Below are 23,513 nucleotides of genomic sequence, written 5' to 3' on the forward strand. Positions count from 1 at the left end.
ACCGGGAGGGCTCGGGGACCCTGGACCCTTCCCGGCTCTCGTTGCTCAGTTCCCGTTTCACGGCAGGATCAGGTCCCGGCCCTGCCCCGGGTGGGAGCCCAAAGCCACGGGCAGAGACACAATCCCACAAGGACCTTAAAGCCCCCCCAGTCCCGCCCCATCCACTTCCAGCCCTTGCCCTGGGAGGCACAACCTTTCACTAGGCAGCAGTTTTATCAAACCTGGCTTTAAAACCGGGTTTTAGATAAAAGGATGAAGATTCCATGAGGACAGCCAAAAGCTAATTGAAAGTGGTACGAGCAAACCGGGCTATAGGAGACTCCATCGTGGCCTTTTCGCTGAAATTCCATTTGCATTCGCTGAACAACCAGCTCCACAGGAGGATGCGGAGCAGGGGCAGCAGCCCTGGCCACCCCACCCATCCCAGCTGGGATCAGCCCCCGGGGCTGGCCCATCCCAATTCCCGCCCCCACGGAAGGAAACGGTGTCAAAACGCAGGGAGCACGGCCAGGTAAACATTTAAAATTTATTAAACTTTTTGGTCAAAAGAACTGAACAATTATGTACAACCCCACGGATCGGCTCGAGCGGGCGCTGGGAACGCGGTGGGATCGGCGACCCCCCGGTTCCACATCTCCAAAGTGTCACAACCAACAGGACAGGAGCGGCCGAACCTTTCCTGGAGAACCTCGGGCTTTGTCCTTCCCACCTTCCTGGGACCCAGGGGCTCGGGGGGCGGCACCGGCAGGGGCGGGACGGCCACGGTTTGCTCTTGGGGCTGGAACACGCTCCTGTTCCAGGGAAAACGGAGTGTAACCACGCTTGGGACTTGCTGGGGGAAAGCCTGGGGCTCTGGGAAGGAGTTCCCAGGCTGCAGGCACCTGGCAGAGTGCAGCCTCTGGCTGCGAGGGCTGCTGGATGTGCCCTTTTGGCCCCGGGCTCATCCGGGGGAAGGGGATGTGATTTAGGCCTCTTTGGAAGAAAAAAAAAAACCAAAACAAACAGAGAAACAAAGAAAAACAGTACCTAAGGCTTAAAACAAGTGAGCAAGAGAGCTCCAGCAGCTGCTGTCCTGGCAGCCTGGGCCCGGCCTGGCCCTCCCTGGGCAGCCCAGCCCGGCCATGCTGCAGCACAGCCCGGGCTGGCTCTGGAACTGCAGTGGGAAATACAAGATACTACGCCAAAGACTTAAAATAAACTATTCCCTTCGTGACAAATACTAAAAAGGTTAAAAACCATAATGCACGTCAGGTCTGTCTCTGGCTGAGGCTGAGATGCGTTCTTATCCTCAGAGCAGAGAGGGTGTCGATGTTTTGGTTCCCTCCGTGCAAGGCCGACACTTGGTTAAGGCTGTGGATGTTTCGAGGACCCTTTCCATCTCCTACTTGGCACACACAGAGCCTTTGACAACAAATCCAGTGCAACTCCAACTCTATGACAATGCCATGGAAAGTCTAAATTTAGGATCTGAAATACTACACAAAGAAGTTCGTATTAGTCTGCCAAAAACTCGGTGTTTCGGGGCAAAGCCTGTCAGAGGTGCCACCAGAACTGTTCTGCACCAGCTCAGGACATGCAATACAGAAAGAAGACTGAATACATCCCTCCAGCTCTACGAACACGTTTGATAGGCTGTTATTTATTAAGTGGTTTCCACCAGAAGGTGTGGTTATAGGTACAGTTGGTGAGTAAATAGCCATGGACACCTGCCTAGACCCCACCTCAAGGCCTGCAGTGCTCCGAGGTCAGAGCTGGCCCCGGGCCCGGGGAGGAATGTACAGGCATCAAGCACGAGAAATGTTCTGAAAGGCCCAAATATTACAGCAGAGAGAGCAAGAGAGAGAGAGAGAGAAATTACACTTTTATGACAACTTTTTCTTCTCAGGTGTTAAATTTTTTTGGTCTATAAACTGGAAAGGAAGGCTCAGACATCAATAAATACATTTGTTTTGAGCGTTGGCCTCATTGAGCACCGTCCTCCAGTCCTGCCTCCCCGAGAGGCGCGCGGACGCTCCCGCCCCGCCCAGGCAGAACCACGCCAGGAACTCAACGCCAGGCCAGCTGCTCTCCCACAGCTCAAGGGAAGTAAGTGCATCAACGTTCCTCACGGATGGGACAACAAGGCCTTCTGTTACAGATAAACAACTGAGCTGAACTAGGCGGGCCCAGACCGTGTCCGCGGGCAGCCATCCTTAGTTACCCTTCTCCTGGAATAAATACAAGTTATTGGTGGCAGCCACGGCGATGATGTTCTCCATGGGGTGCCACGCCGTGTGCAGAATCTTCTTGTTGAAGTCCAGACTGTCGACGGTGATCTCGTCCTTCTTCCTCTTGCCGCTGGTGCAGACCTTGCGCGGCTTTAGGACGGCGCGGGGCTTGCTGCTCTCCCGCGACGCCTCCAGCGTCACGTCCCGGTGCGACTCCCGCTCAAACGTCCGGAAGAAGTTGTTGTAGGATCCCGTCATGATTGTACTGGTGCGAGGGAAAGGAAGGCGTTTGGGAGAAATGAAATCCACCCTCTGCTCTCTCTTACGCCTGACTGGCATTCCATTCCTCTCCTGTCCACCCGTCTGGACTCAGCCCTGCTGCCAGTGCACCACTTCTCCCCTAGCAGGTGTCCCCTCCTGCCACTGGCGCTCAGCTGCAGGTTCACTTTGCTCATCTGTGTGTCAGCAAAGCAGGTTTTCCTGGTGCTCCTCTATCCCTTTGTCCCTTGTCAACAGAAGTCACTGACTGGTCTGGGTGGGAAGGGACCTCAGATCCCACCCAGGGCCACCCCTGCCATGGCAGGGACACCTCCCACTGTCCCAGGCTGCTCTAAGCCCAATGTCCAACCTGGCCTTGGGCACTGCCAGGGATCCAGGGGCAGCCCCAGCTGCTCTGGGCACCTGTGCCAGGGCCTGCCCACCCTGCTAGGGAACAATTCCTGCCTGTGATCCCAGCCAGCCCCGCCCTCTGGCAGTGGGAAGCCATTCCCTGTGTCCTGTCCCTCCAGCCCTTGTAAATTGTCTCTCCAGTTTCCTGTTGGCTCCTTCAGGTACTGTGAGGCCACACTCAGGCCACGCTGGAGCCTCTCCTCCCCAGGCGAACACCCCCAGCTCTCCCAGCCTTTCCCCCAGCAGAGCTGCCCCATCCCTCTGACCATGCTGGCGCCTCCTCTGGCCCGGCTCCAGCAGCTCCAGGCCGCTCCTGTGCTGGGGCAGCTCTGCAGTGGGGTGTCACCTGTGCACGGGGGCAGGAGCAGCCCCGGCAGCGCTGTGGGTGCAGGGGAGCCCTGTCCCAGTGAGCCCCCAGCCCCCGGGCTCACCTGTCGGAGCCGTTCCAGCAGCACTCGAACTTGTCGAAGATGCAGTCGTTCTCGTAGAGGGAGCACAGCTTGCTGCGCAGGTACTCGTGCACCTGGGGACAGGGACACGCGTTGGACACGGCCACGGGGACGTGGGGGACACCGGGGGACACCGCGGTGCTGTACCTGGTAGGTCTCCACGGGCCTGTTCTCCATGTTGAGGTCCCACACCTTGACTGACAGGTAGTCCCTTGTCATCATGTAGCGCCCGCTGTGGCTGAATTTCACATCAGATATCGAGGATATTATTTCTGAAAAAAATGATCTGCTGCTAGGATCTTCAGGTTCCTCAAAAACTGCAGAGAGAACACACAGTTCCACGTGAAACCAACGCCAGCTCTTAGGGCTTCCAATGCTTTCAGTACTGGAAAACTTTAAATCAGTGACTAGTTTATCTTTGAAGAAAGTTGCTGTTAGACTTGTCAGGAATAATCTCTCTTTTAGCACTGTGGTGTTCTAGGTCACCAGACTGCCAGGTGTCCACCTCCAACATTCAACTGGAGCACAGCACCAGCAAACCACAGCTCACAGGTCTTGGGGATCCCGGGCAGCCAACAGCAGCAGTACTGAAACCATCACACCTGATCTGCACATCACCCAGAGCAGGAGCACGGGGGAACAGCAGCGACCCAAACACGAGGACACCACTGCACCATGTACTGCTCTTTAGCCCTGAACCACAGCTGTGCTAAACAAACCACTGAAATGTGAGCAGCTGCATCTGCAACACGGCTTGTGTGATCTTAGAGAGCAGATCAACCTGTGTTGTTTAAACCCACAAGCCAACCTCTGGAATCAGAGATTGCTGACCCGGGCTACCCAGATCTCGCTCATTTTGATGAGCAGGATGTGATTCAGTCACAAGCAGTTGAAAATAAAATGCTTTTAAGTGATTTAGTGCAACACTGCGCCAGATCAGTGGGGTGGCCTAGCACTGGTCACTTCCCATTGCACAGGCATTTCCTCCTGGCTCCAGGCAAGGCCTGTGTGCCCTGCAGGAAGCTCAAGTGTCAGTGTGGGAGGCACCCCCAGGGCCGGGCACACTGCTGGGGCACAGCTCTGCCAGCAGAACAGAACACGTGGCTGTGTGCAGGGCCAGGCAGGATCCTCACTGCAAAGCTTGCTCTCCTCACCCGTCCCCTGCTCGTGCTTTGGTGGCTCAGCAGCCCAAGGAGCAGCCACCCTGCACCCCTGGGAACTTCCAGGGCCTATTCCTAAGGATCCATCCTGTCCTAGCAGCTGCTCTGAACCGGCACTGGGTGAGCAGATACCTGAGAGGCACCCAGCAGACAGGTCTCACTGTGCCCACAGCCCTCGTTCCCATCCGTTTATGAGGCAAACGTGGGCAAACAGGAGTGGCCAGGTGGTGCCTCCTGCCGCACCTGTGCTCGCTGCTGGCCTACAACAGGACAGCTGAGACGTGCCCAGCACTGCGGCCCTGTCACCCCCAGGGAGATGGGGACCCCCACGCCCAGAGCAGCACGGCTGGGGGGCAGCAAGGAGGGATGGATGGATCCATGGATGGATGGATGGATGGACGGACGGATGGATGGATGGCAGGAAGGAGGGCAGGGCACTCACACTTGGAGTGCTGGTCGCACAGCGCCGAGGAGCGCATGTCGCACAGGCGGATGGTGCCCTTGCTGCTGCTGTAGACGAAGACGTTGCAGTGGTGGGGGTGGAACTCGGCCGCTGTGATCACCTCTGTCAGCTCCTCCATGTTGGCTGGTTTGATGTCCACGATGTCTGCCACAGCTGGTCAAGGCTGCAACGCGTCACACCCGAGCCCCTCCGGCAGCTCACCAGTGACAGAGCTCAAAAATGCCAGGAAGGAAACTGGGGCAGGAGCTTCCTTTGCACCCTGCAAGGTGCCAGAGTGGGGCAGAGCCTGCAGAACTCTGATTTGACAAGTCACAGAATCCCACAATGGGCTGGGGTGGAAGGGACCAGGCTGCTCCAAGCCCCAGTGTCCAGCCTGGCCTTGGGTACTGCCAGGGATCCAGGGCCTGCCCACCCTGCCAGGGAACAACTGCTGCTCAAAATCCCATCTAGCCCTTCCCTCTGGCAGTGGGAAGCCATTCCCCTTTGGCCTGTCATTCCATGCTCTTTTAAAAAGTGCCTCTCCAGCTTTCTCCATCCCAAATCCACAGATGCTGGGCAATTTCAGACTCCTGGAGTGAAAGATCATCTCACAAGAGTCAAAGTCCAGCAAGTCTCCTCAAGCCTCCTTCTTAATGCTTCCTACTGCACAGCAAATAAACCTCACCTCTTCACCTAAAGCTTTGGAAAACCTGAACTAAAACTTTGGAAAATGACCTATTTAGTCATCAGTACTCCTGCAACTCCTACTTTACCGCAGATTTGTCAATGTAAAACATGGTCAGTTTTAGTCGCACAGGTTTGCAAAAAGATCTGAAAATTACTTCTGCAGTTCATGGTATCATTTGACACGAAAAAACATTGAGATTTGGTTTCAAGAGAAACGTCACTTGGTTAAGAGACCACAAACTTTGAAAGAAGTATCCACAGTAACAAAGGATCTACCGTTCATATCCCGCAATTCTTACTGAAGCTGATTGAACTCCCCAAGTCAGGGATGCTCCAACAACCCCTCAATCTCTCCTTGGGAGTCAAACCCTCTCTGGTGTTTCTACTGACGGTTTCCCACTGGAGGCACGCTCGCCCTCAGGAATGACTGAGCATCCCAAAGCCTTTCGCTGCATTCCACCTCCAGACTCCAGAACCCTCTCTAACCCCTGCCTTAACCACCCACTCTGATTAGCAGCATTACAGCGACTCTCCCGTGCAGAGGGCACCAAAGGATACTGAAGCTCCTGTTGGTGACCTCCAGGTGCCAGAGGTTGATGCGCAGGTCGTCAGCAGACAGGTACGTGGCGTAGTCGCTGTTGACGGAGATGGAGTTGATGTGGTAGGTGTGCGCGTTGGCGAACGTCCGCCGCGGGCTGGCCTCCACCATCAGGTCCATGGGCTTCAGCGTGGGCACCTGCACGGGGCACGGCGTGGGCACGGGCACTGCTGGCCCCACACACACATCACCCACACACACACATCACCCCACACACACACATCACCCTGCACGGGCACTGCTGGCCCCACACACACATCACCCCACACACACACATCACCCCGCACACACACATCACCCTGCACACACACATCACCCCACACACACATCACCCCACACACACACATCACCCCGCACACACACATCACCCTGCACGGGCACTGCTGGCCCCACACACACATCACCCCGCACACACACATCACCCCGCACACACACATCACCCCACACACACACATCACCCCGCACACACACATCACCCCGCACACACACATCACCCCGCACACACACATCACCCTGCACACACACATCACCCCGCACACACATCACCCCGCACACACACATCACCCTGCACGGGCACTGCTGGGCCCACACACTCATCATCCCACACACACATCACCCCACACACACACATCACCCCACACACACACATCACCCCACACACACACATCACCCCACACACACACATCAACCTGCACGGGCACTGCTGGGCCCACACACACATCACCCCACACACACACATCACCCAGCACAGGGCACTGCTGGCCCCACACATCACCCAGCACAGTCGGTGCTGACCCCACACATCACCCAGCACAGTCAGTGCTGGCCCCACACATCACCCAGCACAGTCAGTGCTGGCCCCACACATCACCCAGCACAGTCAGTGCTGGCCCCACACATCACCCAGCACAGTCAGTGCTGGCCCCACACATCACCCAGCACAGGGTCACTGCTGGCCCCACACATCACCCAGTGCAGTCACTGCTGGCCCCACACATCACCCAGCACAGTCAGTGCTGACCCCACACATCACCCAGCACAGTCACTGCTGGCCCCACACATCACCCAGCGCAGTCACTGCTGACCCCACACATCACCCAGCACAGTCAGTGCTGGCCCCACACATCACCCAGCACAGTCAGTGCTGACCCCACACATCACCCAGCACAGTCACTGCTGGCCCCACACATCACCCAGCGCAGTCACTGCTGACCCCACACATCACCCAGCACAGTCAGTGCTGGCCCCACACATCACCCAGCACAGTCACTGCTGGCCCCACACATCACCCAGCACAGTCACTGCTGGCCCCACACATCACCCAGCGCAGGGTCACTGCTGACCCCACACATCACCCAGCACAGTCACTGCTGGCCCCACACATCACCCAGCGCAGTCAGTGCTGGCCCCACACATCACCCAGCACAGTCAGTGCCTTAGCAAAGCCCCTCTGGATTGAATCCATTCCCCTGGCACTGCTGAGGCCACCACTATCCCCCGTCCCCCGAAACCCCTCCAGGGACAGGGACTCTACCCCTGCCCTGGCTCATCCAGCCTGTGCAGTTTCCCCTGCCGAGCTTCCTGCGCTCCTGCACATGCCACTCACCTTCCATCCTCTGTCAGCTCAGAGGCTGCCCTCCATCTCCTCAGCCACATCATCAATAAAGACCTTAAACAGAACTGGCGCCAGCACGGAGCCCTGAACCCCACAGCTTGTTTAATGCAATTAATTAATGGCCCTGCACAGAGTTCTGTATTGATTTGGTGACTAAACACCTCTGAAATCCACTGAGTGCGAAAAATACTGGGAGCATGTGGATGCTGACTTCGAACACTGCCAACAGGAAACCTCCCAGGCAAAGGCAGCCCTCGGGGCCTCACCCAACAGCACGTGGGCTGTGTCTGCAATGGCACCCAAAGGTTTTAGAAACAAGCCCCTAAAACTGTCCCCAGACCTCAGAGGGGTGCTCGGGAAACTGGCAAGAACAGTCTCCAAGAAAATTCCCAATTTGTTCATGAACAATCAGCAGGAATTTAGGCACACCTGGATGTCCTGCTCCCACAGCCAGCTGAGCTCAGGGTGCCTAAGATAATTTGTCTTCTTGAACAAGGACTGATCCATCCCAGAGCTCCCTACCTGCTTTGTATCTCCCAGCCTGTTTACATCCAACGAATGACTACAATTAATCCATTACTTTTTATCAGCCACCGTCCTATCTCAGAGTGGTCCCAGCCTGGCTGTGACTGCACAGGAGCACTAATGGAAAAGATCAGGAATGGGACTTGGAAATGCCATGGTCTCTGTGCAAAATGCTGCTTTCCCTCCAAGGCCACATCCCCATGAACGTGGGCACAGTGTTTCTGTAACAAAATCTGCCAACAGAGCCCCAAAGCTCCTGGCACACTCTGCCTCTCCAAACCCCGAGCATTTTAACACAGGAAGGTACCTCCAGGTCAGCTAATGCTTGGAATTTGCTCTAACAAACACACCTGTATCCAGCCACAGAATATCCCATTCCAATTTTCCAGTCATCCTCTTAGAAATGTAGTATTATAATGATGAAAGTTTCCCTCAAGTTTTCCAGAGGAACTTTTTTTAAAATAGTTTTTTTATATAAAAAAATGAAGCGTCTCCATTTTTTTCTGGAAGTTTCCAGCGACCCTGACCCCAACTCCACATTTGATTGGCACGTTTCAGGTTGGTGGCACAGACAGAGAGATCCAGGAGGTCAAAGAGCAGAGACGTACCCGCAGTTCTGTGACTCGGAAAGGCTCCCTGAGTCTTCCATCTTCATCCTTTAGATTATAACCCTCGGCCCGTTTGTCCCTTTCGCTTATTTTCCATAGTTTAATAGTTTTATCTAAAACCAAAAAAAATCCACATGCTTGAGAATGAATTGAGGACAAAACCAAATCACTAAATATGGGCTCAGCAGAGTGGACCTGTCTGTGTTTCCACTGCTGGCAGCAGAAGCATCCTGAGGAGTTCTTTACCCACAACGTGAGGTGCAGTTTGAAGAAGATCCCAATCTGTGCCTGAGCAGTGAGCTCCCTGTGCCTCCCACTCACCCAAATGCCACTGCCTGGGGGGAGTTTCACACACAATTACCCAGATTCCCACCGAGCCCTGGATGATTGTATTAGCAGAGCACTGCTAGGGCCCAACCCCAACAAACACACCAACTCCTTACACTGACTGTCCTGAGGGAACCCAGCTTTGTCCCAGGTCTGTGCTCAGAGCCAGTCAAGGCAGAGATCAGGATCTGCCCCTCTGTCTGGGGTTCCAAATGCTCTTCCAGGGGTTACCAGGGAAGTGTTCCAAGTACAGCCAGTGAGTGCACACTTGTGTCACCCAGAGGGGAGATCCTTGGCTAACTGCAGCCAAACCTCTCCTCCCCAGACTCCTGCAGAGCATTTCAGATGACACGGTTTAAAGAATGCTTTATTTTATTTAAGACTTCTATCAGAAGAAATGATTTTAATTGCACAGGCCAGCAGACAGAAGTCATTCCTGCTTTCAGAATTTCACCACGACCTCACAAAGTGATCCAAACTGTTAGGAATAACACATTCCTCTGATAATAGGAGCAAGCTTTTTCCACAGAATAGTTTAGGTTGGAAAATACCTTTAAGACATGAGTCTAACTGTCCCCACTAACCCACATCCCCAGTTCTACAATTTCATTTACAGATACTCCATGATGCACCAAAACTAAAGAGACCAAATATTCACACAGCCAACATTACAACCAAAACATATTTTGCATGTAATTAGAGAAGACATTAAACCAACGCCAAAACACGTCAGACAAAAGCCCCAAGTGTATGACAGGTGAGACAATATTCCAATGACAAAGTTCTTTGGCCCTTACCATTTGTAGACAGCAGGAAGTGAGCAGCATTCTGTTGTGGTAACCACCTAATTTTATTAATTTTTTCCTCAATTTCTAGACTTTTCAAGTAGTCAAACTCAGGCTCGTGACTCTGGAAGGTACTGTAAACATTGTATTCACCCCGAGAGAGAGGACGGCTTTTAGTCTGCAAGAAAAAAGAGCATTCCTTGAGGCTGATGTCACTGTGCCCCTCAGAAATGGCCCACACAAATCAGTCACTAGAAATTGTCAACCACAACATCAGCATTTACAACAGCTCCTGAATTGTGACTCTTCAGTCTGTGATACTGTAGCCAGTTTAGCATCAGTACAGTGCACACAGCTTTCCTCTTTAGAAATGCAGCTTTATGTGCCAATATCTGTGCACCCTTCAGGCTCTGCCATCCTCCTGTGGTGGGTGTGGGAGCAAGGAACGCAGAGCAAAGTCCCAAGGTTCCCCAGATCTGCATTATCAGATCTGAGGCAGTCTGTTATCAGGCCTTCCAAGTCAGCTGGTGTCCGTGGTTTGTGGTGCAGAACAGCCCCAGGGGTGAGTTTGCCCTGCAGTGTCTCGTGGCTGTGGAGTTTCCACATCTCAGTTTACCCTCAGACTTTACAGGATTTGACTCCCCACACATCACTGACCTGTAAGAACTTTGGGCAGGCTCCTCTCCCCTGAGCCCACTCAGAAGTTCCCTGCACTCAGAGTGAGCTGCCCTGGCCCTGCTGCTTTCCCTCTCTACTCACACATCTGCTTGGAGGATTTGCTGCTTGCAAGTGAAGTCCTGTGAGCCCAGGGCATTCCAGGGTGCCTTCCCAAATCCAGGTGTTTGGGGAACTCTATAACCACCCTGAACCATCAGTGACCTAGTTAACCTTGTCTTAAACCCAAACTGGGTAATAAATATGGTTATTATTTTAAAGCTCCAATATTATACACTTATTTTAGATTCTTTCCTGCACTTTTGCACACGACAAAAGAAACGTCCCTCAGTCCCAACTCTTCCCTGAGTTCCCATGTGTTCCCAAGGAGACAGCTGAATATTCCTGTGTGCACAGTCTGAGCTGGGGTTTGTTTTCCCCCATCCTTTGAGGATGTGCTGTGACAGGTGGGTTTTCCCTTAGGAACAACTGAGAGCCAACCCATAACAGTCCCCCTGCATGTCAGGGAAGCCTGAGGTCCTGAGAAGTTCAGGATGCTGCTGAGGCACTCCTGCCCCTATGTCAGCCTTGGTTCAGTGTCTGGGCACTGTGAGTCAGTGCTGGGTGAGTGTGGAGCTGTGGGTGCAGCCAGGTAACATTTGAGCCCTGCTGGCACCTCCACAGTCTCCCACAACAGCAGGGACCTGGGGGACAGAAATGCACAGTACTGCCCAGCTGTCCATTAACGCAGCATCATCTGAGCCCCACAGGGAGAGCAGAGGGCTCTGCTGGAGAAACCCCACAGCATCTGGAGATCTGTGATACTCACGTACAGACAGGCTGAATTCAAATTCCATGAGCAATTCTGGTATTTCTGACCCAGGAGAATGCTCAAACCCTCAGATTCCCCTCAGCTCCTCAAAGGACAGGATGAGCAGACACTTTGGTAAGAACTGCCATGTGGAACCCTGACTTTTTAAAGAACACAATCCCAGATTCCTCCCAGACGTGACAATCACTTTTCAGCACTTGGTGCACATTTCCCATCCCCAGTGCAGCTCAGGGATGTGGCTCAGGATGAACACACAGGAACATTTCAGACCTGTCACACAGCTGAACTCCATGAAGAGGAGCTGTGAAGTGCAGGAGGGACAGTGCTCCCACCCTGCTGACAGGAAACACTCAAGTGCTTCTGGAGAAGTGGCTGTTCCCACTGGTTTTAAATCCTCAGACAAATTTTAACCACCTTATCCTGTAGTCCTTGCAGCTCATTTCCTGAACTTCTTTTACATTCTCTCCCAAAGCATTGTGATTTATCTCAGATCAGCCTGACCCAGTGGAAAAATTCAAGGAAAAGTCCAAATTCTGCAAAGTGACACTGAGGTATGACACCAGGTACATATAAAGAGCTTAGCTGGATTTTGGGGACTTTTTTTTTTGGAAGGAAGGAGGGGAACCCTCAGCAGACCAACTTACCAAGTACAGCACAGGGCAGATATTTAGAAACTTGGCTAACCTGGGGTTTTCTGAGAGAACTCTTCATTTAAACCTCAGGGCATGAAGAGATGAAGTGAGACTGTGCAACACAAGAACAGCGTCGTAACAACACTTTTGTTTTTTGAGTCACTGACCTCTTGTTCCCTTTGAAATATAACCACTCTGCCACCTTTGTCTCCTGTTGCAAGAAGATCACCAGTGTAATTAAATTCAACTGTTGAAATTATATCAGCTGCAAAGAGAACAGAAATAAACCAGCACTGTAATGTGGAAAGCAAATCAAGGAGTTCCAAGACTTGAGCATAAAAAAAGCAATACAACTGGTATTAATGCAATGACCAACTCTCCATTTACATCCCCAAATGCAGCCATGCTTCAAAGCCTGACACACTGTTACTGACAAGCTAAAACACTTACTCATTCCTCAGTGCAGGCCTTTAGTCACCAGAGGCACACTGGATTAGGAACCTGAGGTGTGTGTGCTGCCTGTGGGCAGGAATGCTGCAGTGTCTGGGAATCTCCCTGCCCTGGGCTTCCCAAGGTGTGTGTGCTGCCTGTGGGCAATATCCATGGGGATCTCCCTGCCCTGGGCTCCCCCAGGTGTGGGCAGTGACACTGCAATATCCATGGGATCTCCCTGCCCCGGGCTCCCCCAGGTGTGGGCAGTGACACTGCAATATCCATGGGATCTCCCTGCCCCGGGCTCCTCCAGGTGTGGGCAGTGACACTGCAATATCCATGGGGATCTCCCTGCCCCGGGCTCCCCCAGGTGTGGGCAGTGACACTGCAATATCCATGGGATATCCCTGCCCCGGGCTCCCCCAGGTGTGGGCAGTGACACTGCAATATCCATGGGATATCCCTGCCCCGGGCTCCCCCAGGTGTGGGCAGTGACACTGCAATATCCATGGGATATCCCTGCCCCGGGCTCCCCCAGGTGTGGGCAGTGACACTGCAATATCCATGGGATCTCCCTGCCCTGGGCTCCCCCAGGTGTGGGCAGTGACACTGCAATATCCATGGGATATCCCTGCCCCGGGCTCCCCCAGGTGTGGGCAGTGACACTGCAATATCCATGGGGATCTCCCTGCCCCGGGCTCCCCCAGGTGTGGGCAGTGACACTGCAATATCCATGGGATATCCCTGCCCTGGGCTCCCCAGGGATCCCAGCCCAGTGTGTGCATCCTGCTAGGAGCTGTTCCCAGGGTGTCCTGATCCAGGTGAGGCTCAGGCACCCCAGCCTTTCCCAAGCCAAGCACTCGGGGAGTTCCTTCAGGAGCCTGGAATAGGCAGCTCCCCTTGGCCAAAGGAGGAAATAGAACCCAAACTCTCCAAGCTGAGGTTCCTGAAGCTGCAGAAGCTTCAGGAAGCAGGAGAGCAAAGGAAAAGCCTTGAGGACCCAGAGAGAGGCGTGTGCTCATCCCCAGGGCAGCCCCAGCCCCCCTGGGAGGTGGAATAAAGAAATAATTGCCACTGAAGAGCCCAGCCAAGGGCAGGTGAGATAAGGGGCTGGAGATGTCTGTCCCGGGGCTGGGGCAGATGGTAACAAACCCAACAAAGCACTCAGCAAACACTGCTCCTGCTGGGCCTGCTCAGATCAAATATTGCATTTATGATGCAGACAGCAAAATTCTGAGGTTTGAAGTGTATGGTATCAATTAGTTCCAGAGTGTGCAATTGGAGACTCCCTGGAAACTCCTTTCCACTATTGATTTTGATGGGCTACCTTTGAAATTCCTTTCAATAATGCCCCACTCTCATCAGGAAGGTGATCAGAAACCCTAACCAGTTTTCTCTCAATATAAATTCATTTTTCACCTTTTAGCAATGATGCCCTTGAAAGTTTTTCCCTGGTATGCAGAGATAATGATTTATCTTCTTGGATTAAAAAAAAATATTGTTTAGAACAACTAAACAAATGAGTAAATATCATCTTTCTACAGATTTATTCCAGCCTTCAATATCACATTATTAACCAGCTTTTGGACACATCCAGTTTTACAGTCACCTTTCTTTAAAGGGAATCACCAGTCAATTATCAGCTAATATTAATTACACACAGGGATTTTAGAAGACACCCTGGAAAAGCAGCAAATGAAAGAAAAAGACACAAACTGAGAGGGTAAGAAATCAGGGAAGTGACTTCAATGAGAATTTGATGACATTTTCAGCACTCAGATATGAAGCAGTCCTGGAGGTATGAAAGTTTATTAGTAGCAAAACTAATATTCCACTACCACCACCTGCAATCCCTTCTAGCAAGGATCCCTTTTACCCTTGGAGACTCAGGAACTACAGCAGGAATAAATGCCTCCTTAACACACACAATTCTTTTCAAGTGACAAAAGCTACTTTTCCATCTTGTTTTACACAGGGAAAAAGTTATCATTAGCTTCTCCCATTTTCTACTCGTGTACTCACACAATTATTTGCTCAAAATAATCTGTGCATCATTTCTGTTTCCTAAAAATGCCCGGAGCAGCTGCTGCCACAGCCATTATTGGCCAGCAGGGCCATCCAGACAAACAGACTCCTGGGTGGAAACACACCAAAACACAGACACCCCCCAAATTCCGTGGCCTGAAACAAGGAGTGCAGGGAGAGGATGGGAAAGAACGTGCACTGAAATAGTCTGTCACCAACATGCTCTAGGGAACAGGGGGGGCACAGCAGGACAAAAATAGAGAAGCTTCCTTCAAATATTTTCTAAGTTGCAAAATTTGGAATATGAGCAATCACCTGTTTTAATAGCACTGTACTTGTTTTATCCATAAATGTAGGAATTATCAAGTTTTCCCTACAGGCATATTTAATTGAAGAAGATCAAGCCCCCAAATCATTCCACCCACTATCCTCAGCACTCTACCATCTCAAAGCAGGTAAAATAAAAAAAAATAAAAATATTCCAAGACTCCAAGTAAAGCACAGAATGAATTCCAAACCATCCCTGTTCTGCTCAACACTTCACCCACCTACATTTGCTCTTCACTTCCAAGTCAGCTTCAAACTTTTAGGAAAGAACAAAGCCAACCTCTGCAGGTTCTTCATCACTGCATTAACTCTGGGATTTCTAAGCTTTTTATTAGATGTCCTAACTGCAGCTTAGATGTGCAAGCACCAGTCTTACCCCCTGCCTTACTTCCAGCCTCCTCTCCATGCCAGCAGGGTAACCCGCCATGGAATGTGGGAAAAGCCAAAGCAGTGTGGGATTTGCTCATGGACAGCACCCCAAGGCCCCCCTCTCAGGTATTGCCTTTTAAAGACACAGATTTGTGCAGCTGTCCCTCACTTCTGCTCCTGTGGGGCTGGGACCTGCTCTGCAGCCATGGAAATCCTGCTCCTGGGACCAGGGAGGGCAGCAACCCCTGGCACCTCACACTAACACACAAGGCTGGCAATACTTCTTTCCAGACATGAAAAATTCATGTTTAGCCTCACTTGTGGAAATGAGTTCCAAATGGTGACACTGCATCCAGGGGAGAAACTCTGAGCTGTTTTCACAGCTGCTGTGTTACAAGGATTGCTGGCAACTCCACGGGGATTCTGTAGTACCCCAAATTTCAGAGCATGATCACTGCCATGGGTAGGAAACACCATCCCAGCACACCAGAGGCCACAAATATCCACTCTAGAGTGCTGTGGTGGAGCCCAGCCCTGTGAGCCCTGACAGAGGTGTCCAAGCTCACTCTGAGTGCTCTGAGCCTTACACCACCTCTGCTGAGTGTGAACCTCCCTACAGACAACAACTGCCACAGTTCTGGGCAGTTCACAGCCCCCAGAGCTTCCTGGGAAGCTCTGCTGGGAGGGAAGGGGGCCTGGGTGGCAGAGAGCAGCTTTTGTTAGGATTTGGAGATGACAGCAAGCTTGTACCTGCAAACCAACTTCATCCCCCCAGGATTCACCCCGGGTGTTTCTGACACCGGTATCTCGGCTGAGGTAATGGAGAGGGCAAAGAGATCCACAACATCTACATCAGGTGCCTAAAATTAGCTCCTGTGAACTTTTCCTCTCTCAGCTGGCTGGGCACTGCTGCCCTGGTTAAACCCCAAACCTGAAAACATGGAATTACCTGATGGCTCACCCAGGACAGAAGGAGGACCAACACTAACATGGTCAGCACCAGTGCCTCTCATCCCCCTGAGCTGCTCAGAGCCTTTTGCCACAAACACACTCCTCAGACAAGAAGTGAAAAGGAACCAAACACTCCCAGCTCTCTAACAGCACCTAAAAAGGGGCTGCTCCAGCTTCCAGGGCATTTTAACCCACACTTCTCCAAGTATGTGATGGACAAAGTACCACTTGAGCACACAGCCTGAGCAATGGCTGCCTGCACTCCTGGCTCCTGTGGAGGACTCTGAATGCACAGCCCCACTTTCCATGACCCATCCTGGGACCCACAGGAGCTGATGAAGGCCCCAGGACACATCTGCAGGCTGCTGCTTTGAGGGGAAACGGCTGCATGGGCCTGCAGGCAGATGGGTGGCATGTCTCAGGCCAGTGTGAACATTCCTGAGGCCGTGATCGAGCTCAAAGGTGACACACCTGTCCCTCCAGCACTGTTATCCTACAAAGCTGGAGTTATCCTGAGGCTGGACAGAGCTGTGGGAGGCACTGTGGTCCCCCACAGAGAAGGGGAAGCCAGCAGAGTGTGCAGGAGGGATCAGAGCAGGCTGTGTGCTCCTAAATGAACTCAGAGAGCAGCCACTGGGGTCTCCCTGAACGCTGTGCTGAGCTGTGTGACACCACATCAGAGGGAACACAGGTCTCTGTGCAGCACACAGGGACAACAGCCCGTTCTGAGGGAGCACAGGTGACACACGTGGGCACTGAAAACAGCAAGGAACCATGGCTTCAGAGCAGCTCAGGAAACACTCCTCAAAAAAAAAATAGAACAGGAGCAAATAAGATCAGGGAAAAAAAAAACCAAACCAGAGAGCCCCTTTAGAGGGAAGAGATTAGCAAAGAAAATGAAGCAATTTAGAGACCAGCACCTGCTAAAGAGCAAATCACAGAAAAAACGTTTAAAACCCCAAATCCTGTTGGAGCTTGACAAGTGCCAGGCACAGAACTATTGTCAGTGATTTGCAGAATTGCACTTCCCCAACATTCCCAGGGATGTGCAGCTGCCCTGGCAGGGTGTGGGCAGGGCAGAGGGAGCAGAGGGACAAAGTCAGGCTGCTCTCAGGCTGGGAAGGCTGCAGGGAGCACTGCAGGCAGCACCCTGCTCCCACAGACCCCTCCCCAGCCTCGTGCTGGGCAGGCAGTGCTGCCACCCCAGGCAGGGCAGGAGTCTGCCTGCAGCACCCAGCCCGTCCCTGCTCCCTGCCCACGGCCTGACGTGCCCCCAGGTGGAGGAGGGCTGCCCCCAGGACAGCCAGGGGAGAGAAGGTCACCGTGCAGTGGGGAGGGACCCCCTGCTCCTGCTGCCAGGGCTCCTGAACTGCTGTTTGCTACCAGCTGACAGAAATCACAACTGCGCTGAGACAGGAGGCAAACTACAGCTGCCCATAAGCACCTGACAATACACACACACCCCCAACCCACCCAAACCACCCGGTCTGCAGAACATGCCTCCTTGTATGCTCCGTTTTCACACTGCCACTTTCAGGCTTTCTCGGAAGAGTTCACACAGGAGGGAGATGTACCAGAAATCAGGAGAACAAGCCAAAGCGCAGTCGTTTTGCCCAGACTCTCAGCAAACACCACCGAACACTCTGAGCACACAGCAGCACTGGGGGGGCACAGAGCAGCCCCAGGTACCCCCCTTCCCCAGGCACCGCCCAGGGATGGCACACATCCCAGGGCCCAGCTCGTGGCACGCACTGAGGGCCATTCCCCCAACCAGCTCAGTTTGTGTTTTCTGGTCAATGGAGCCAGGCTGTGACTCGACACTGAAGCCCTCTGGATGACATCCCAAAAAAGCCGTGCCCTCCGAGTCTGGGGTGCCCAGAGCTGCCTGCATGTGCCAGGGCAAGGAGAGTGAGAGCAGTACAGCCAGAGCTCAGTCCCACAGACGTGCTCCTCCCCTGCCTGCAGAGCCTGCCCTGCCCTCCCTAAAGCCATGGGAAATGATGGAGGCTGCTTCTCACACTTGTGACATAATCCCAAATTCCCTGTGCAAATCTACTCCCTCAGAATTATTTTTCAACCTTTGGAAGACTAATTCCAATCAGCTTTCTCCTGCCAGAAGTATATTTAATTAATTCATGCTATTGTTAGTTTTTTCTAAGTAGCTCATTGTGATGGTTTTGGGTGTACTTCTATCAAGAGTTCACAAAAGTCTTAACATGATAAGAAAATCAAATTTTTCTTTCAGTTGAAGCTTTTGCACCTTCCCATCCTTTAAAAAATTAGTGGGTTTTGTCATTTTTCATCAGGCTTTTCCCTCTGCACCAGCCTGCCATTCTGCAGGGACAGATCCAGTGGCTCCCACTGCTCACACAGGAACACTTGCACTAATTCCTGACATAATTCCAGAATAATTCCTGTGTTCCCACTACTCCAATTGCTTCGTTCTGCATTCCCACTTCCAGCTCTGCAATTGACACTCACTGCTTTGTCAAACTCTTCACCATCCGTAAGTTACATCTGACCAAAGCTTCATATTTCATCAAAACATGATAGAATCCCAGCCTGGCTTGGGTTGGAAGGGACCTTAAAGCCCATCCAGTGTCACCCTGCCATGGCAGGGACATCTCCCCCTGCCCCAGGGACACCTCCCATTGTCCCAGGGACACCTGCCCTGTCCCAGGCTGGTCCAGGGGTCCAGGGCAGGCACAGGTGCCCTGGGTAACCCTGAGGTTCCAGGGAGGCCTCCGAGGCCCTGCCCATGGCAAAGCTCTGGCTCTGAAGGACAAGCCCATCCCAAAGGCAGCTCAGAGCCCACCTGCTGCCCCTCTGCAGCAGGTGTCACCTCCAGGCAGAACCAGTGCCAGCAAACAGCACGTGGCTCTGCAGCCACCAGCCCCCTGTTTTCCAGTTCTGACAGAAAAAAGACATGAGTAAAGTTTACAACCAATTCTGCAACTCCCTTCATGCAACTGAACCAGACATCACAGAGCTGCACCTCTGCTGCAAGAGGGCTTTTTTAAAAGCCCAGAATCATGCCAGAACTTCCTGTAAGAACAGGAGAACGGGCCAAGTGAATTCCTGAACCACACATGAGAACACCTTAAACCACTGATCTGTAAAGACAATTTCTAAACAACATTTCTAAATCACCTGTAGCTGCACTCAGGATCACAGGCTAATCTGTTTTTATTAGATTGTGGTTGTCTTTGCCCCTTGTGTCTGGCGTGTCTGATCCAGCAGCTAACACACAGCAAAGGCAGAAGGAGAAAGTGATGGCAACAAAGGCAGCCAATAACCAGCCACTGGCTGGAGAATTTAAAAAAAAAAAAAAAAAAAGTTTATTTGTTGGATCATTAACAGGAGACACAAAACTGCATCCAAGAGTGGTCGTGGATTAGATGCAGAACATCTGGCTCACAGGAATTTGGGCATTTCTGTAGTATTATTTATTACTGAATCAACAGATTGACATTTTACTTGCGCCCCCCAAATAAAGCGCCTCCCAAAACAGGACAATTTTGAACGTGCAAAACCAATTCAACACTGAAATCACGGAAGGGATAAAGTCTCTGGTTATTCTCGATTTAGAAGGGCCTTTTACAAAAAGAAGCAACCCAAGAATTCCAGGTTCCATGGGCAATCAGTGCAAGTTGTGGAGTCTCGTGGTTAACACTAACGACAACATTACACCACAACCTTTAATTAGCTTTGTCTTCAAATGATGATTGTTGCCATCCCCAATATCAACCTTTCACTCTGTTTTACCCTGCAGCTCTCTCCCCTGAACGCAGCTAAACTTTTCCCTTGTAGAAAAGGCACGTCCAAGCCTTTACAGGATCCCTGTTTAAGTGCTGGATCCCCCTGGTGTGTGAGGACTGGGCAGGCTGAACAGTGCCCTTCTCTTCCCTGACACAGGGCAGGGATTAGTCACTGAGGAGAGCCAAGGCACGACAAGACAAAGGGGGGACAGAGATTTGCTCTATTAATGCCCCAGTCAGGAAAACCCAGCTGCCAGCCCCATACAGACACTTGGCCCACTGTTTGTGTTGAGCCAGACACCTGAGGAACAACTATGGGATGTAAAATGAATGCCAGAGCTGCACTGTTAAAGAAAGGATGTTCTGCTAAAGTTGCCTGGCTGAGCAGCTTCAACTCCTGAACAAACCACTCAGAAAACCCAGCAAAACACTCTGCATGGAACAGGCCGGGCAGCAGCTTCACTGTGTCCTCTTCCTCTAGAGAGCTCATTTTTCACAGAATTGACCAAAAACTGACAGCAGCAGCAAGTCTGCACCGTCACTAAAATTTCTGTGCAACTTGAAGGCTATTTCAGGGCAACAGTTGTCCATCAAGCAGGTTTAGATGTGCAGTTTGGTAAGAGGGGATTTAAAATATGCTAATGGGTAAGTGTGTCACTAACTGAGGCAGAAAATCCAGCATCTATCTGTACTCTTACTAGGGAATTAAATCTGGGCAATTAGTAACAAATAAATAGTGTGGGTTTTGTAATTAATTCCAATTTCAAGGCAAAATGCAACAGAAGGGTGAAGGCCACAAATCAAAATAAAATCCAAAAAGTCACAAAGCCTGTAAATAGTTCTGGTGTTCCCAGAGGAAAATCAAAGTTTAGTGGTAGTTTTGCAAATGCAGGTGCTGAATGATCCCTGCAGCTCTCCTGCTCTGGGCAAAGCCACTGCTCAGGAGTTATCTGGGACAAGGTGGCCCCAGGACTACACCCTTCACTCATGGAGAACTGGCTTTTAGTCACACAGGTGACACATCTGAGAAAAAAGAGCCATTTAAAAAACATAAAAGCTGCTTTATACACATTCCTACAAGATTCCTGGGAACTTCAGAGCAAGCTACAAAATACACAGAGGGGAGGAAAAGGAAGAAAACAACTGAGTGAGTCCAGTTTCTCCAGCAGTTCCCAGTCTATCCCTCCCATGGCCATTATTTTAAGTGGAATGCCAAACAAGTGGCACGAAAACGAAAACACTGTCAGCACCATTTCCCCGTAGCAGGCAGCAAGGACAAATATTTACTGCATCCAGTAACAACAATAAAATCCCAAAGCCAAGCTGAGCACACACGGCCCTGCAAGTCAATTCACACTCTGCAGAGGAGTGCTGCCAGCCCGGACAGTCAGAACACATTCAGGGAAATTTAGGGGCAAAAAAAAGAACTTTCTCATCAGAGGCAAGCAAAACTGCACCCAGGCTCTGCACACTACAGAAAACACTTTTCCCAGCTAAAACATCTCTTGTTTTCTACTCTGTCCAAACCATGAAGTGCTTGGAAAGTTTCAGAGAAATGTGAAGGTGTGCCCTTTTCCCCTGCTTAATATCCCTATTTATAGCTCCCAAACGTTAACAAGTGGGAATCAAATCTCTCCCCAGCTGCAGGAACCCTTTAAACTGCACTTTTCAATGCAGCACAAATGACAGAGCTGCACTCCCTGTGCGTCAGAGCGAAACTTGACAAGCCTGACAGACTCCACTGGTGGTTCTTTTTTTCCTCTCCCTCTATGGTATCGCTGTTGTTACCTTTTAGCCCAAGCCCAGAACTGGAGACAGTTATCCTCAGCCCAGTTCTGGGCTCCTCAGGACAGGGAAGTCAAGGAGCCCCAGAGAGGGTCCAGCGGAGGCCACAGAGGTCACTTTGGGGCTGGAGCATCCCTGGGATGAGCAGAGCCTGTGGGAGCCGGGCCTGGCCAGGCTGCAGGAGGGAAGGCTCGGAGGGATCCCATCAAGGCACACAGATCCCCCCAAGGGTTGGCGGAGGACGGGGCCAGAGCCGGGACAAGGAGCAATGGCCACAGACTGAACCACAGCAAGTTCCAGCCCGACAGGAGAGAGAACTTCTCTCCATGGAGGGGCAAAGCCCCGGGACAGCTGCCCAGGGAGGGGCTGGGCTCTCCCTCTCCAGAGACATTCCAAACCCTCCTGGACACGTTCCCGTGTCACCTGCTGCAGGTGACCCTGGCCGGGCACGGGCCTGCACTGGATCATCTCCAGAGGTCCCCTCCAGCCCCAGCCATCTGGGGATTCTGGGATTCGCACGAAAGACCTGGAGGAAGGCGCCGTGACTGGTGTGCGATGCTCTCCGGGTGGGAGCTCGCTTAGTCATGGCCCACACCCCCGGGCACGGCCGGCGATGCTGCGGCGCTGCCCCGCGGCCGCCCGGGCGGGCTCGGCGTGCCGGGGCTCCCCTCACCTTCCGCCACGTCCTCGTCGATCGCCCCCTTCACCTGCAAGAAGCACCACTGCACCTCGTTGCTGCCGCCGCCGTCGCCTCCAGCTCTCGCCACTACTGCGGAGGGAGAAAGGGCGGTGAGAGAGGGAGGGAGAGGGGGCACACCCCGCGCCCACCCCGGCCCGGAGCCCTCGCGGCCGCCGCGCTCCCGCATCACCCGCCGGTGCCGCCCGGCGCGGCCCGGCCTGCGCCCGGCTCCCGCGGCCGCACGGAGCCGAGCGCGGCCCATCCCGGCGCGAAGGCGGAGGCGAGCGCGGAGCGCGGACACAGACCTGCCATGGCGGGGGGAGCCGCGGGCGCGGGGCCGGGAGCGGGGCCGGGAGCGGGACGGAGCCGCCCGGAGCCGCGGGAGGGTTCGCGGTTTCAAAATGGCGCCCATTGCCGGGCGGCCCGGCCGTGACGTCACCGCCGGCTCCCCTCAGGGAGGGCGGGCCGGGCGGCGAGCGGGGCGGCGAGCCCGGCCCGAGGCCGGCCCGGCTCCGTGCCCGCGGGGCGGCGGGACCGTCAGCCTGACGAGGAGGAAGGAGTGGTGGTCTTGGTGCTGCGGCTGCCGAGGCGCTCCCCAGGCGGCGGCGGGGGCTCCACACGCGCCGCTCCGAACGCGGCTTTACGTGAAGGGACGGGGCGGGACCGCCACAGCGGCACAGAGATAACGCTCTGCCTCCCCGTTTATTTCTGCTCGCTCCCTGAAGGGTTAATCGTGATGAGGAGAAAAAAAAAAAAACCCAAAACAACAAAAAACCCAAACGTGCCTCTGACTCGTTTCCGCCTTCAGCGAGTGCCAGAGCCGGGCTGAGGGGAGGGAGGGGAGCGGGGGCTCAGGCGGTCAGCGCTGCTCTGGGACAGATTTATCACAGAATCACAAAGTCACTGAGGTTGGAAAAGACTCCAGGACTATCGAGCCCAAGCTGTGCCTGATTCCCACCTCGTCCCCAGCCCAGAGCACTGAGGGCCACCTCCAGGA

At 52.9% G+C, this 23,513-nt stretch overlaps 1 protein-coding gene across 2 annotated transcripts; it reads right to left on the reverse strand.

Annotated features, from left to right (window-relative positions):
• Nucleotides 1–512: 512 nt before the first annotated feature.
• On the reverse strand, nt 513–22,946 carry PPP2R2D (protein phosphatase 2 regulatory subunit Bdelta). 2 transcript variants are annotated; one of them, XM_066190693.1, is made up of 10 exons: nt 22,822–22,946; nt 22,511–22,603; nt 12,358–12,455; nt 10,085–10,250; nt 8,961–9,073; nt 6,173–6,350; nt 4,928–5,092; nt 3,473–3,642; nt 3,308–3,399; nt 513–2,472 (listed from the first exon to the last, which is right to left on the reverse strand). In XM_066190693.1, the coding sequence occupies exons 1-10, from the start codon at nt 22,826–22,828 to the stop codon at nt 2,193–2,195; spliced, it is 1,362 nt and encodes a 453-aa protein (XP_066046790.1). In that variant the 5' UTR covers nt 22,829–22,946; the 3' UTR covers nt 513–2,192. The 2 variants fall into 2 exon arrangements, with proteins under 2 accessions (XP_066046790.1, XP_066046789.1); XM_066190692.1 differs by having other exon boundaries at nt 22,511–22,606.
• Nucleotides 22,947–23,513: the final 567 nt, after the last annotated feature.

Source organism: Chamaea fasciata, unplaced genomic scaffold (assembly GCF_029207755.1).
Source record: "Chamaea fasciata isolate MVZ Bird 193981 ecotype frontalis unplaced genomic scaffold, bChaFas1.0.hap1 SCAF_9, whole genome shotgun sequence".
Lineage (NCBI taxonomy): Eukaryota > Metazoa > Chordata > Aves > Passeriformes > Sylviidae > Chamaea > Chamaea fasciata.

Bases quoted from the DNA above. Each gene is read 5' to 3' on its own strand.
- PPP2R2D (XM_066190692.1), bottom strand. The intron at 3,400-3,472 runs GTACAGCACCGC...CCCTGTCCCCAG, and splicing joins GGCCCGTGGAGACCTACCAG to GTGCACGAGTACCTGCGCAG. The intron at 2,473-3,307 runs GTGAGCCCGGGG...CCCTCGCACCAG, and splicing joins TGCTGGAACGGCTCCGACAG to TACAATCATGACGGGATCCT.